Raw genomic sequence first — 15,704 nt, forward strand, 5'->3', positions numbered from 1 at the left:
GTGCCCAGGCCGGATTCTGGGGAGCCCAGCATGCGCCATGAGGAGCAGAGAAACACTGCAGCAGGGACTGTGGCATCTGCAGATAGACCCGCCTTGGCTGCGGCTCTGAGGCTGCATCAGTGGGAGCATGGGTGTGGGAGGGGACAGGATCACTCCACCCTGTCCCTGGTTGACCGCACCTGGAGCTGCCTTCAGCCCTGGGCTTCGTGTTTTTGGAGGGTCTCTGTGAGGAAGCAGGACCTGGACCCCACACTCATGAGGACAATGTGGAGCTGAAAGAACAGGGGCCATTTCTCCAGCAGGAGTGGAGAAAGGGGCAGGCATGGAAGCAGAGCTCAAACACTGAAAGGTCATGATTTGAAGGACCTGCTGGGCAGGCTGGCACAGGCCAGGGAAGTGCGTGGAATTCCTGGAGTAAGGAAGCCCTTACCAACCAGCTCATCAGGAAGCAGATACTTCATACGTGCCAGCATTGCACAGCAGGCTCTACATCCATCTCTGCGGCCCTTGTGGCTGCTGACCACCCCACACAGGCTGACAGGAACCAGTCCCCCGGCCCGCACTCACTCGGCCTTCTTGCGCTTGTGGTAGGAGCGCCGCCAGGGGTTCCGCCAGGTCTTCCTCTTGGCCAGCGACAGGTCAGGCAGGAAGGCCGCCAGCGAGCCCTCGATCTGGTCTGGTTTCCCACACAGTGCGTGCTCCGTGGAGCAGTAATAGGAGCACTCACCATAGAAGCAGATGTTGTTGGCTGCGGAGGGAGAGGCTGCCGGTTACCCGGGCCGCACAGAGTGGCGTCCTCACTTGTGGTCTCAGGGCCCCTGTGGCTGGGCCAGGCTCTGCCTGGTGCTTCTCACAGGCAGGACTCATCGGAGTTCCCTCATCAATCCCAGCGAAGACCTCCGCCCCACGGTACAGAAAAGTGAACCCAAAGACCTGACTCCCCGAGGCCACACAGCCCCCTGGAGGCAGAGTCGGGCCCGAAACCTTGAAAATCAGGGGCTAGTGTCTACAGAAACTCTATGGCTGATATTTAGTCGCTTAAAAAAATGCATGCATAGTGTAAAGAAAGTGGATCTACAATCCACAGAATGGGAGAAAATGTTTGTAAACCATACATCTACTAAGGATCTAGCATTTAGAGTGTAGGAAGGACACTCCTAACTCAATCACAAAAAGAGGAAAACCCAACTGATAAGTGGGCAGAGGGCCTGAACAGGTGATTCTCCAAAGGTGACACCACCAGCTGACAAGCATGAGGAAGACGGGTGCCATTGTCAGTCACCAGGGAGATGCACCAAAGCCACACATGCTTCAAAACCACCTCATGCCTGCTGGGATGGCTTCCTTCAAAAGGGCAGAGAACAGCAGCTGCTGAGGGGGGGGCGGTGGGGAACTGCCACCTCTGTGTGCTGCCGGTGGGAGCACAACAGTACAGCGCTGTGGAAATAGCCTGCAGCCCCCTGATGGGTTCAACACAGTGTCCTCATGTGACCCAGCAACTCCCCTCCCGGGTGAACCCCTAAGAGAAGGAAAAACATTTCCACATAAAAACTCAGACACGAATGCTCATAGCAGTGCTGCTCACCGCAGCCACAAAAGAGAATTGACCCAAACGTCCATCAACAGAGGAGGGACAGGCTGGGTGAATGAAATGAAATGAAAGGAAATGAAACGGACCATGCAAAGCAGTGAAGTCCTGACTCAGGCTGCAGCTTGAATGAACCTGAGGACTCTGTAACCGCGAACGAGGCCAGACAGAGGCGGCCACATGTCGTATGAACCCCTGGATACGAAACGCCGGGAATAGGCAAATCCAGAGAGACGGGATAGGACGCGGGTCGCCGGGGGCTGTGGGGTGAGGAACCGCAGCTGGCTGCCCACAGCTACAAGGGTTCCTTTCTGGGGTGACGAAGACCTTCTGGATTTAGATAGTGGTGAGGGTTGCATATCATTGTGAATATACTAAAAACCACTGAACTGTACGCTTTTAAATGGTAAATTTTGTGGTACATGAATTATACCTTAATAAAAATAATAATAATTAAAAAAATGCAAGACTGTTGAGGCCGCTAGCAGTGGGGTTCACTGCTCTGATGGGCTGCTGATGAACACGCGGCTGAGGACCGGCTGACGGCGCTCTTCCTGCGTTTATTTGCTGATTAAATCCAGGTTTTTACACTTCATTTGTTTGTGGGGAAACTCTGGAAAGCCAGGGGCTGTAGAACTGGTGAGGATGTGGTTTTGTTGGGGTGGAGCCCTGAACCTCATTCACAGCGCCCCCAGTCCCAGCATTTCTGCTATTCACACACACGGTTGACATCTCAGCCAAAAGGGCCCCTCCTCGAGCCACACAGCCAGGCTGAGTGATTCCAAAGTCTCTCCGGCATTCTTGAAGCCTCCAGGCTTCAGGGATCCCCATGGGAGGACAAGGCAGGCTTGGGAGGGCACTTCCCAGTGGAGCGAACAGGAGGGTGGCTGGTCTGGGCTGCCCTTTCTTAGGTGAACAAGCTGAGGTCCAGAGAGGCAGTGGGGTGGATGCCAGGCTCACTGGCCCCCACCACACCCCATGCACCCGGCAGGTCCTGGCTGGCCTGGCCCCAGTACCCCGATGACCTGTCTCTCCCCTCCTTCCCGCACCTCCTCACCCCAGTGCCAGCGCTGGGTAATTACTGTAAGAATGATCAAAGAAAGAGCAGCTGCGAGTCAGCCGCGTGTTGATACAGATTCATCAGGAGCCCACAGTCGGACACAGCAGCCCTTGTGGGGGCAAGAGCTCCATTTCAGGAGGAAAATCTTCATCAGAGTGCTCATTGGCTGGAGGCTTAAAATTCTTCTGCTATAACAGCCTCCTGTCCTTGCCTAAGCCGGTTTCAGATGGTATCGTGTCAAAAGAGAAAGGCATTTCTTGGGCCAGATCGGGTTTTAAAGGGGCCTCCCGGGAGAGGTTAGGAGGACTTTGAGCTGTGTGACCTCAGGCGACTGCCTCCTTACTCTGTGCTCAGACCCTCCCTCGCCCGGGAAGTAGGGGTCCCAGCAGTGCTTGCATCACAGGCTGGGTATTATAGAAGGAAGCCGCGTGAAGGCAGCTGTCAAGGTAACAAAGACTGCCTGCGCTCGGAGGGGCGGGTTTTCTGGGAGGAAACAGTGTGAGTCCTTCTCCATTTTAGTAATAGCAACAGACATGGACAGCAAGGAGAAAGCCAGGGTCCCAGACAAACCCAGGAGAGAACCTGCCTCCTCCAGTCACCAGAAAATGGCATCACAGTTGGCATCCCAGAGAACGCGGCCTGGCAAGTGTGTCGCTCCTGGCAAGGACCAATATGACCCCTTCACCCTGCAGCTGGAGTGTCTCTGACAATTCCTTTCTCTGACTGTCGGGGCTGATCCGACAAGAGGAGAGTTTGCAAGGTGGATGTCTGCCATCTGCCACGCTGGACAGCTTCGGGCCTGGTGGACAGTTTTATTTCAGGCAGCGGCTCTGGCTGCCCGAAGCAGGTCCACAGCTGGAAACACGTCTCTTTCAATGTGTTTCTCCAGCATTTAAGCTGGACACAGCGTTGGAGAGAGTCCTGATGACCGTCCTGCCAAGCCCAAGCGACCATGGCAGGAAAAAAGGCCAAGTGAATGATGGCAAAACCCGTCTGTTCAGGCTGTGTTGGGCTGAGGAGCTTCCAGAGCTGTGCGGGACCTGGTCCTGGTCCTGGGGGCGCTCATCTGCAGAAACGCAGAGCTGAGCCTGGGCAACCTGTGCACCTCTGGGATGTTTGCAAGGTGCCGACAGTAATTTACATGAGAAGTAGGCAAGTGCGTTCCGTGAGCATTTGTGCTTAGAAGATGTGGGCTCTGGCTGGGGGTGGTGGCTCATGCCTGTAATCCCAGCACTTTGGGAGGCCGAGGTGGGTGGATCACCTGAGGTCAGGAGTTCCAGACCAGCCTAGACAACATGGTAAAACCCCATCTCTACTAAAAATACAAAAAATTAGCTGGACGTGGTGGTGCATGCCTCTAATCCCAGCTACTCGGGAGGCTGGGGCAGGAGAATCGCTTGAACCCAGGAGGCAGAGGTTGCAGCAAGCTGAGATTGCGCCATTGCACTCCAGCCTTGGCAATAAGAGTGAGGCTTCATCTCAAAAAGAAAAAACAACAAACAAAACAGAAGATGTGGGCATGACTGCGGCCCGGCCCCTACACAGCTGTGCAGTGCTGGGGTCCTGACTGCCCTCTCTGAACCTGTGCTCCACCCTACGTGGGGAAAGGGAATGCCTGGGGCTCACCCTCCTGCTTCCCCCTCCCAGAGCCCACCTTCCCTGAGCGCTGGCCCTGGCCCCTCTCATCCTCTCACCTTGCTCCTGGCTCTCTCACTGGCTGATGGGTTTTTCCCTTTTCTGATTAATCCCAGGGGAGGATCATTCAGGCCATGGGAGGCCAGTGTGTGTGTGGCGGGGTGTCTGTAGTGGGCTCAGCCCTCTGATGTGCCCTAGGCTCTGGCAGGGCCTCTGAGGCCACCTGGCATCTGTGGTCAGCAGACACAAGCAAAGCAAAGTGGAACAAATGAATCTGAACAGATTTTGTTCTCAGGAGAGGAAGGTTGGCTTCTGTGCGCCTGCTGCTTTAGAGAAAGCCAAGCTCTCCCAGAGTCTTCTGGAAGAAATCGGGCTGAAGGGCAGAGCAGCCAGAGTGGCAGCATTGGGGGTCTCGGGGGCTGTGTTCAGGGGCGACCGGCAATGCTGGGCCCAGCTGCTCTGGGAGATCCCAGAACTCATCTGTCCACGCAGGGAGATGGAACTGCTGGGGCCTCTGGCAGCTGAGGAAGACTCAAGATTTCAGGGGAGAAACTTGCACTGCCCTGGAAAAGCAACCAAGATCCAGAAACCAGGAGTGGCTGGGGAAGGTTCCAGGGCATTTGGTCAAAGGGCTGGCTCCAGGGAGGTGTGAGGAGGGATTTCAGCCATGACACCAAAGGTGGTTGGTTGACAGCAGCCTTGCGGCACAGAGCTCAGGGGCACTCTGGTTACCACAGTCCCTGGCCTGCTCAGGACCCAGGGATTCCAAACGTCAGCCAGCGTGTGGCTTAGAAGTAACTTAATTCACTTGCTTGGACTGATAACCTTTTCTTTTGAGACGGGGTCTCACTCTGTCACCCGGGCTGGAGTGCAGTGGTACAACTGTAGCTCACTGCAGCTTTGACCTCCTGGGCTCAAGCCATCCTCCTGTCTCAGCCTCCTGAGTCACTGGGGTCACAGGTGCACGCCACCACACCTGGCTGTTTTTCAGTTTTCGTAGAGATGGAGTCTTGCTGTGTTGGCCAGGCTGAGGTTGAACTCCTGGGTTCACGTGACCCTCACACCTGGGCCTCCCAAAGTGCTGGGATTACAGGCAGGAGCTACCATGCCCGGCCACTCAGTAAGACCTTAAAAATGGAGAGGAAACAGTCTGCCCCCACAGGCTCCTTCTACGACTCAGTGAGGAATCCCAGAGATGCTGCTGGGAGCAGGGCAAGGCAGGGCATGCTCTCGGCATTAATGGGTATTTGTGACCCCTCTCTGTGTGACCCTGTGACCGTCTCTTTCAGTTGGTCCTGAACTGAGAGGCTGCTTTGCAATGCAGAGAATTGAGTTTAAGCTGGAGGAATTCCTGCAGTCACGGCACAGGGTGGTGGCAAATACATCACTATAAAAGTTGCAACTAAAATTGTAAAAATACATGGATAAGAAGCAGCCAGGCATCCAGGCATCCCCGGGGTGGAGCCCAGCCTCAGTGGGAGCCAGAGTGTGCATGGCAGGCTGTAGGGTGGTCAGTCCTGTGGATGGTGGGGCAGGAGGCTGTGGCTTGATGGTGCAGAGTAGACCTCCAAATCCCCAAGGGCTGACAGCGGCTAGGGCTCAGGCGTGCTTGGGAAGCCCTGGACTCCCAAGGTGGGAGGCGAGTTTTTGCCCCTTAAGAAAGACGGACAGCTCAAACCATCCAAACAGGGAAGGAATTGTCTGTGAGCCAATGTGTTCCCATCACTGGGGGTGTGCCTGGCTCAGGCACAGCTGACTGGGGTACCCTCAAAGATCCTGCACCCAGGCTCTGCCTCTGTCCCGATTCCTGGTGTATGGGGCCAGGCACCAGTGGGCCAGGGAAGGGAGCCCTTCTCCCTGCCTCTGCGGGGCTTTCTGTCCTATTTTTTCTTTTATTAATGGGCTTTGAGAGGAAGAAAGCGAATGAGGATCTCGGTGAGCCCAGGCTGATGGAATGGAGCTTAATTAAATCATGGATTCGGGGGCCTTGGTTCTGACAAATTCATGACTGCAGTTAAGAGAAAGTGCAGAGTACCTACATCGATCTCAAACATCTGCAGGAAATGAGCTTTTAGGTCGAGGTTTTACGTGCCAGCAAATCTGAAGACGTAGCTAATCACAGGCCGTAATTGGATTTTATCTGCATGAATTAAACTGACGGGCCAGGAGAGTGGCTGAGGCTTCCTACAGCGAGAGACTCCAATCTGGAGGGACCCTCCCCAGTGGGGTCCTGGCTCTGTGGGGTTTCCCGGGGTGACCGTTTGGGTCACTTCATTCTGCGGTGCCCACCATCGCTGGGACCACTCGACCTTCAAGATGGAAACGCAGGGGACTGAGTCCAGGAGAGGAAGGAGGGCATCCCCAGAGCTCAGCCAGGTGAGCGGCGGGACTGTGATCAGGCTGTGCAGCAGGGGCCTGCTGCAAGGGGGATGCTCGGAGGGGAGGGCTGGCCCCTCAGGAGAGCTGCAAATGCCAGTTCTTTCTTTCTTATTTTTTTTTTGAGACGGGGTCTCACTCTGTTGCCCAGGCTAGACTGCAGGGACATAATCACCACTCACTGCAGCCTCCACCTCCTGGTCTTAAGCCATCCTCCTGCCTCAGCCTCCTCAGTAGCTGGGACCACAGGCAAGCACCACCATGCCTGGCTAATTTTCTTATTTTCTGTAGACAGAGGTCTGGCCATGTTGCCCAGTCTGGTCTCAAACTCCTGCACTCAAGCGATCCTCCCACCTCGGCTTCCAAAAATGCTGAGATGACAGGTGTTAGCCACCGCACCCAGCCCAAATGTCAGGTTTAAAGCAACCTGTGTAGATAATTAAGTAGAAAATCATGTGTTTATGCGTGCACTATACTTATCATGTAGAGTCTTGAAGGTTTTATAAACCTCAGCACCAATACAGACATCTATTCCCACCTAACATCCAGGGAATCCTGTGTCCCCTCAAGGGCACCAGGGACCCGGGACGACTAGCCCTGCTCACAGTCCAGCTGCCTCGCTGAGGTGGGGAAGGCCACTCAGCCTGTTGCTATGTGACAGGGGGTCCTGCTGTGTGTGTTTAAATCTGGGTGGGGAAGTCCCAGGGGTCCTGCTGTGTGTGTTTAAATCTGGGTGGGGAAGGCCCAGGGGGTCCTGCTGGGTGTGTTTAAATCTGGGTGGGGGGTGTCCCAGGGAGGCCTGCTGGCAGGGCCACCTGGAGAAGTCTCCCTGGAGAGGCTAGGATTTTCCGAAAGTGAATCATTTCACCAGTTAAGATAAACATAAGCAAATGGTAGAAACAGCCTCTCTGTGCACAGTCGGACATTGGTTAAATGGTGATGGTAGCACGTGGAAGCTGTGTTTGGGTTGGCACACCGGGTGTGGGAGGGGGCACAGGGCACCCCAGAGTGGGAGGTGGGCTGGGCATGGCACTGCACGTGGCTTCTCTTTGTTGGAGGTACCCAAGCCCCGGTCGCTGTGGTTTGGTGCAGGCTCCCTATGCGAGGCTACCTGGGGAGATGAAGAAGGTCCTCCATAGCTTCTTGTCTCGCGTGACGTCCCGGATCTCCTTGGTCATGTTGACCATCCTGCCGGCCACGGGAGGAACTCGGCGGAAGTCCAGGATCCTGGCAAGAAAGGGGCAGGGGAGGGTCTGTGCTCTGTGTGGCAGAGCGGGTCACCGTCTCCCTGACTCCATATAAACCCCACTTTAGGGCAGGTGGCTCTGCCTGGCCCCGCAGTGATAGGGGTGGGAGGGGGCCCCAAGGGGCTGGGGCTGGTGATGCTCACTGATTGGCACACACTGCCAACTGCCTGCATAGCTAAAGCCTGCCCTCATTCCAGGGCTAAATTTAAAACAAAATTAAAGTAACGACTTTTAATGGTACCCTTTCTGAACCACACTGCGTGCTCCCACTTGCTTAATTAAATGGAGAATGCAGGGTGTGAGCTTTTCTTGCTGACTGAGGACGTGGTGATTATCCCTTAAGGCGAAGTGACCAGGTGTGGAGGGACGAGGGCCGTCTGCGGGGCGACTCGGCGCCCAGGGCCCCACCATGTCTCTGAGTGGAGCACCTGCCCCTCCACTGGTCAGACAGCTTGATCAGGCACCGGTCTCTGTGTCCTGCTTATAAACAGGTTGATCTGAGGAAGGAGGACTGTTTCCTAACGAGTGACCCTCCCTGGCTTAGTGGCGCTGCCTTTCTTTTCATAGAAAAGCCCTTTTCTGGGTTCAGGCTGTTCTAGATAGCTGAAATAGTTGAAATTCTGACTTCTGGGGATTTCTATAGTCACCACAGAAGACTTTGATCTTTAAAAAAGCCATTTAAACTCCAGTGTGTACCTGCGTCACCAAGGATCTTGTTAAAATGCAGATTCTGGTCCCCGGTCTGGGTTAAGCCTGGGACTCTGCGTTCTGATCAGTCCAGGGCAACGCCAATGCTGCCGGCCCTGGGGCCACACCCTGGGCTGGACGCCTCAGGGCCCTTCGAGGAGGCAGGGGGGGCTCTAGGGGACCCAGAGTGGCACCTCCTCCCTCCACTGCACCAGTGTAAGGTCCTTCAATCCCCTGGGTCCCTCTGGACCCAGGACGCCTGTGAACTGCCCCTGGAGGGTACTGAACATGGACCCCCCACCACCCCATCAGCAGGGGAGAGCAGACCCTCATGTGTTCTCTTTCCACTGGGCTGGAGCCCCTCTGGAGACAGGGGACCACAGGACCTCCCAGGCCCCCTCACCATGAGCATCGCTTCCTCCTCCTTAGGAAGACTGCTTTGGTCTTCCAGAGAAGTCTGTGCCCCGTGATTCTGTGTGTTAAGATTCACGGCATTTATACACCCTCTTCCTTATTTCCTTTTCCTCTATTCCCAATCGCACAGCAGCTTCTCTGCCTCCCGTCTGCCTGAACTGTGGGGGAACAGGAGGAGCCCATTGGGATTAAGGTGCCCCAAGGGCAGGGACGAAGTGTTAGGAACGTGGGGAGTCTGGACATATTGCCTCTCACAGGGCCTCAGTTTCTCATCTGTGAGAAGGGATATGGGAGGGTCTCCCTGCGGCTTGTTGTGTGGAACACCAGGGGCTGGGACAGGGCAGCACTCAGGATGCAGGGACAGCAGGCACTGGCACTGCCCGATGGTGCTGATGGTGACGAAGATGTCCTGCTGTGTCCAGCGTGGGAAGGTCAGGCTCACCAGTGGGTCTGAGCGCATGGAGGGGCGCGGAGGAAGGACAGGCTCACCTGTCCAGGTGGAAGGCAGCAATCTCTGCGTTGTGCCTCTCGTAGTCAGAGAAATAAAAAAAGTCAGGGGGCGTCTCCTGCTCCCTCGTTTGTCTGAGAAGACAGGACAGAAACATAAAGGGTTTGTCACTGAGGCCTCCAGGTGCCGGGCAGGTGGGGTGTGCTTGGCCCAGCTCTCCAGAGCTGACTGTTCCCTTTCCAAGGGTTTTGCTAACTGTTGTTAAACACAATCATCATTAAAAATTAAATGATATCAACTTACAGTGAAATACATTTATTTCAGAAATGACAGGTGTTAGGATCTCATCCCTTCCCAATTAGGGCATTTCTGTCTCTTGCAGCAGAGGGTTGCTAGCAGTAAAGTCCTTGCTAGCAGTGACGCTCCCTTCGCTCCCACCTCCACACTGGAGACCTCATAAAATCAGCCAAGGGGGCACTTTTCACACAACGGAGATGGACAGACTGCAAATCAAGCTTCTCCCACCTGGGGAGCTACTTATTAAATATTTACAGCCCACTCCAGGTCCACGCCACCAGCCAGACGGATTCTCCAGAGAAGCCGTAGGCCCCAGACCACACTTATCCTGGAGACCAGAGATTGAGGCAGAACATGGGCCACTAAGGCACACAGATGGGGGTGGGGTCAGGCCCTGGTACCAGAGGAGCCCCCTGAACTGAACAAGATGGATGGACTTCTCCAGGTGTGGGCCTCGGGACCAGGGTTGGACCAGCTGCCCCTCACACCTGCCCTCAGCTGCCCACCAGCTCCCTGGAAGAGCGCTTCCCCGGAAGGGACGTGAGGGATGCTGGGAGCTTTCTTGGGGCTGCCCATGGGTCCTCTTTCCGAAGCCTAGAAGAGGTGACCTGACCCATTTTCCAATGCCTCCCTGCTTCTTGCTCCACAGGGCACCCTGGCCTGCAAGACCAGCTGGTCTGCCTCAGTTCCCACTGAGCTGGGGTCATGGCCGTCTGCTACTTCCCACGCTTGTCTCCTGGTCCTCCAAACTCCTGTCTTTGTGCGTGCTGTTCTGCCCTCCTGGAATGACCTTCCCTTCACATCTCCAGGTGGCTGTCAGCACTTCCTAACATGTGTCTGACAGTCCAGGCCACGATGTCTTAGCACTCAAGAAGTCATCAGTCACAGAAGTCTGGAGTTTGGGCAACAGTTCCTCCTGAGCCCCTCCCAAGTCTCGCATCCACTCTCCCATCTTAAAGGCTCTGACAAGGTCTGCAGACAGGTTGTTGGACGCACGGTTTCCAGCCCTACACCGACTGTGGAACTCATTCTGTGTGTACACAGCATGTTACCAAGCCCTGCACTTTTGAGATCTGTTGGTTTAAGCTTCAAATGCAAGTCACTTTCAAGCCCTGGTTCAAAGGCGAACTCCACAAAACCTTCTGGGATGCCGCAGCAAAGATCAGCCTCTGCCCCCTGCAAACACCCCCAGGACAGTGAGAGGAGGCGAATGCTGCTGGAACATTGGGTACTCCACTTGTGACAACAACATAAAGCCACAGCTGGGCCTCCAGCAGCCGCCAGCTGCCTCATCTGCACTGGATGCTGGCTGACAGCTGCCCCCTCTCTGTCCCTGTTTCTCTATGTGGAAAGTGAGGGGCTGGTGGATGCTGACTGTGGGGGTTTAATGCAGCCTGGGTGCCCTGGGTGCAGGACACGTTGCTCTGAACCTGCCCCTAAAGTTCAGAGAGGCAGGATGGGATAAAGAACACCTCAGCGGCCCAGCACCAGGTCCACCCAACTCCCAGCCTGACTTCTCCAGGACTCAGTGGATGTGGGGGCTGTCAGGGGCCCTCTCAGCAGCAGGAGGCCTGGATCTGGGGGTGTCCCTAAGTCTAGGGGCAGGCAGATGCTCTGTGGAGAACAGGGACCCCATTAGCTGCTCTCAGGGGTGCTCCCCACGGTACCTGGCTGCCCCTCGGCCACCTGCTGCTTAGTGGGACTCCTGTGCTGCTGTCACCCAGGCCCGGAACCCATGGGGCTCTCCTGTGACAAATGAGACCTGGAAGTTACACGCTCACTCACTTAAGAGATGGGCACACGAAGACCAGACAGGGAGTGACTTCCTTAGGGGCCCCAGCATTGGTGGCAGAGCCAGGGCTCAGGCCAGGGATCCTGTCCATTTGCTTGTTCATTCATTCATTCATTCATTCATTCATCATCCATTCATTCATTCATTCATTCATGCATGCAGCAGAGACAGCATGCTTAGTACGCATAAGCTCTGTCCTGGCCTTGGGGAGAGAGAGGGCCTGGGCCAGGGGCAGGAGGTCCACTCTCTACGTGAATAGCCCAGGTTAAAAGGGCTCCATGAACTCCCTGCTCCTGTCCTATTGCCGTGGACTCTGCTCTGTGCCTGGTGGGAGCCTGGGGTTTTGGGAGCCAGGATACCTGAGACCAAGCCTGGAGCAGGGCCCCGGATCACTCTCCAGCCCTGCCCGGCCCCTGGGAGAATCAGGGCAGAGGCTCCAGAGCACAGCAGGAGGCGGGCTGGGGGTGCTTACATGGGCCTGTGGCTGTCCGCAAGGGTGAGCTGGGTAGTGGCTGGCCCAGCACCCAGGAAGAGCGACATCAGCTTTCAGTCAGGAAACAAGGCCAGCAGATGCAGTCTTGGGGTGTGTTTCCTCCACAAATGCCTCTGAACACTCGCATGGCCATACACAGATTTGGGTCCCATCAGCCCTGGGTGGACTCTTATTTGGATCTCACTCAGATTCACAGTCTGCTCTTCCGCCTGCTGCAGTGACCTGAGACTGTGCGGTGCTCCCCAACAGTTACGTAAATGCCGCTGTTGCAGTTTCTTCATCTGAAAAATGGGGTGAAGCTCCACCCTCCTCAGGGCCGCCCTGAACCTTTGGAACCATGGGGACCCAGCCGCAGAGCAGCCAGACCTGTGCAGCGGAGGCCAGGATCCCCTCCCAGTGGGCCCTTCTCAGGTAAGCAGCTCAAAGGCCTCTTCTGCACCACTGGGGGCCCCCGGCATGCCCACCCTGGGACCCACAGTCACACTGCACGGGAGACACTGGGCTTGGTGTCCCAGGCCTGGCTCAGCCCTGGCTTGCTGTGTGCACCCTGGCACCACCCACCCCCCGGTTTCTGAGTCCCCCCCACGACCTCCAGGACCCCTCTGCTCTGCTGTCAACGCCTCCCACAGTAACAGCCCAAGAAGGGCAATGCTGGCACTGCCTTGTCCCTCCGCCCTGGCCAAAGCACACAAGGCCACAGGGGGCTGCTTATGAAAGGTCAGTGCCACTCTGTAAACGCCACAGGGCTCTGGCATCTCAGGCCAACACTCCAGGGAAGCAGGGCAGAGCTGCAGGCCTCTGGTAGGTCTGTCCACACAAGTATTTGACCAATGTGGTCATGGCGGAAATGCTGACCAACGTTCATCGAAGATCACATCTAAGCACCAGCATGCTTCCTCCATTAAGGCTGGCCCCGCCCCACCTGGAGGGAGACCCCACTCCATCTGCGAAGGCTGGCCCCTGCCCCCACCTGGAGGGAGACCCCACTCCAGGGCTTCCTTCCAGACCAGGCCCAGGGAGGCAACTCAGCTCCAACCCAGGATCAAATTTACCAGAATCAAATGCTGGTGACCTTTCCAGGTGCTGGAAACAGAGCTGGTGAAAACCCCCAGCAAATGGATGCACATTAACATGTGTGTGTGTGCACAGATACATGTGCGTGTGCACACATGCATCCACACAATCACAAATGCACACATGTGCAGTCACAGCTATGCACACTCACAGGTGCGCACACACACAACCCCCACAGAACAGATCTATCAGAGGCCTCTTGGAAAGAAGGGGATTGGGGCACTCCTGGAGCCTGAGGCAGAATATGGCTCTTCCCCAAGGAACGCTTGGCCCTGGCTACACTGGGTGGCATTGTTCGCTGGACTCAAGGGAAGGGCCCCAGGGCAGGACTGTTCTGTTTTCTGGATCACATACCTGGCCAAGTGCTTGCTTCAGAACAGGCGTTTCATAAACAAATGAGTGAACGAGGACTCGGTCAAAGAACAATCCAGAGAAGTCTAGAGCCATCTGCAGCCTTGAACTCTTGCCACCTCATGCCTTCTGTTTTTATCATTGTCACCTCTACCACCATCACCATCACCATCCTCCACATAATCATCACCTCTGCCATCACCTTCATCAGCATCACCACCACCATGGTCATCACCTCCACCATCATTATCATCCTTATCATCACCATCACCTCCACATCATCATCACCACCACCATGGTCATCGCCTCCACCATTATCATCACTATCACTGTTACGTCCACCATGATCCCTCCATCATCATCATCATCATCATCATCATCACCACCATCACCTCCACATCATCATCACCTCCACCATCTCCTCTATCATCATCACCACCACCATGGTCATCGCCTCCACCATCATTATCATCCTTATCATCACCATCACCTCCACATCATCATCACCTCCGCCATCTCCTCTATCAGCATCACCACCACCATGGTCATCACCTCCACCATTATCATCACTATCACTGTCACCTCTACCATGATCATCACCTCCATCATCATCATCATCATCACCATCATCACCATCACCTCCACATCATCATCACCTCCACCATCTCCTCTATCATCATCACCACCACCATGGTCATCGCCTCCACCATTATCATCACTATCACTGTTACCTCTACCATGATCCCTCCATCATCAGCAGCAGCAGCACCATCAGCACCATCTCCTCTACCAATATTACCATCCTTATCATCATCACCACCATCATCACTGTCACCATTACCTCTACCATGGCTATCATCACTGTCACCATCGTCACCATCAGTATCACCTCCACCATCATTACCATCATTATCACCTTCATCATCACAATCACCTCCATCATCATCATCACTATCACCACCACTTCTACCATAGTCATCATCATAACCTTCATCATTTTTACGATCGTTATCGTCACCATCACCATTATCTCCATCATCACCATCATCATCACAACCACCATCACGACCATCACCACCATCATTACCACCACTGTTGCTGTGAATGCATACTAAGCTGTCATCACCTGAGGTACAGTGACAACGTGTGTGATGCTAAAATGTGAGCTTTTCTATCTGCCAATGATTCAGCCTTTGTCCCTCTCTCCTTGCCCCTGCCTACTCCTCTGAGTAGTTCATGCATGTGAAATCCAGGTGACTTCAAGCCCTGCTCCACTGAGAAGGGACCAGGCCCTTCCTCGAAGCCAATCTGGGGCTAGCATAGCTCCTGATTCCTTCATTTCATACCTGGGGCTTTCCAATGACCTTGGCTGTTCACAAAACAAGCAGCTCTGTTCCCAGCCCCGAGGTAGCCTGCTCTGGGATCCTCACAGCTTTGACATCCAGGCCAAGTGCATCTGCCCCAAAGGCCACCTGTCTGTGGGCTGTCCCTGGCTTCTGGATGCCCCCTTTCTTAGAACAGTCCAGGAGGTTCAGAGAAGTGGTGATGACAGGCTTTCTATCCATGTCCCACACCTGGAAGAGGCTCTGAAATGTTCCTGGAGCCTCCTGCCCTCTGGCTACATGTCCAGCTGAGCCCAACAGCCACTCGGACCCCAGACTCCAGGCACCCCTGCCTCACCTCCACATGAAACCCCGACCATCAACCATCCTTATCATCATCATCACCACTATCATGTGCTCTGCTGTGCCCTGGTGAAATGTGCTCTGACTGATGAGGGAAGCAGAAAGAGTACTCGCTGGGTGATCCTAGGCCTCAGTTTCCCTTTCTGCACAGTAAGAAGTGGGAGCCAGACGATCCCAGGGATCCCCAGGTGAAGGCAAGGGAAGTAGAGGGAATCTCCCTGAGAAAGGTCAATAAAAAATATTTATAAAAAGTATTCAAGGGAGGTGTCCTGGCTGACATCCCCCCAGGCCCATCCACATGACCTCCCAACCCCCAGGCTGTCTATGGCTTGTCCTGGCTCTCCCTAGAGGACACCTGGGGGCACCTTTTCCAGATCCCATGCATGCATGTGCAGGGGGCCTGGGGTCTGGGCACAGGTCACCCCTCAACTCTTCCTTGGTGGGAGGCTGGGCTTGGCAGGGACCCACTCATGGCCTGCTGAGTGCCCAGCATCCTGGCTCCTGAGGGGTGGCCTGAGCCCTGAGTGCCCAGTGTCCTGGCTCCTGAGGGGTGGCCT

At 55.2% G+C, this 15,704-nt stretch overlaps 1 protein-coding gene across 1 annotated transcript in view; it reads right to left on the reverse strand.

The window, feature by feature from the left end:
- Positions 1–15,704, reverse strand: part of FAM20C (FAM20C golgi associated secretory pathway kinase) — a 60,648-nt gene that overhangs the window by 3,339 nt on the left and 41,605 nt on the right. The window contains exons 4-6 of the mRNA XM_017508281.2: positions 9,497–9,589; positions 7,771–7,886; positions 568–748 (exon numbers count right to left, since the gene is read on the reverse strand). Coding sequence (XP_017363770.1) covers positions 568–748; positions 7,771–7,886; positions 9,497–9,589 — 390 coding nt within the window. The remainder of the gene's footprint in view (positions 1–567; positions 749–7,770; positions 7,887–9,496; positions 9,590–15,704) is intronic.

Source organism: Cebus imitator, unplaced genomic scaffold (assembly GCF_001604975.1).
Source record: "Cebus imitator isolate Cc_AM_T3 unplaced genomic scaffold, Cebus_imitator-1.0 Scaffold388, whole genome shotgun sequence".
Classification (NCBI taxonomy): Eukaryota; Metazoa; Chordata; class Mammalia; order Primates; family Cebidae; genus Cebus; species Cebus imitator.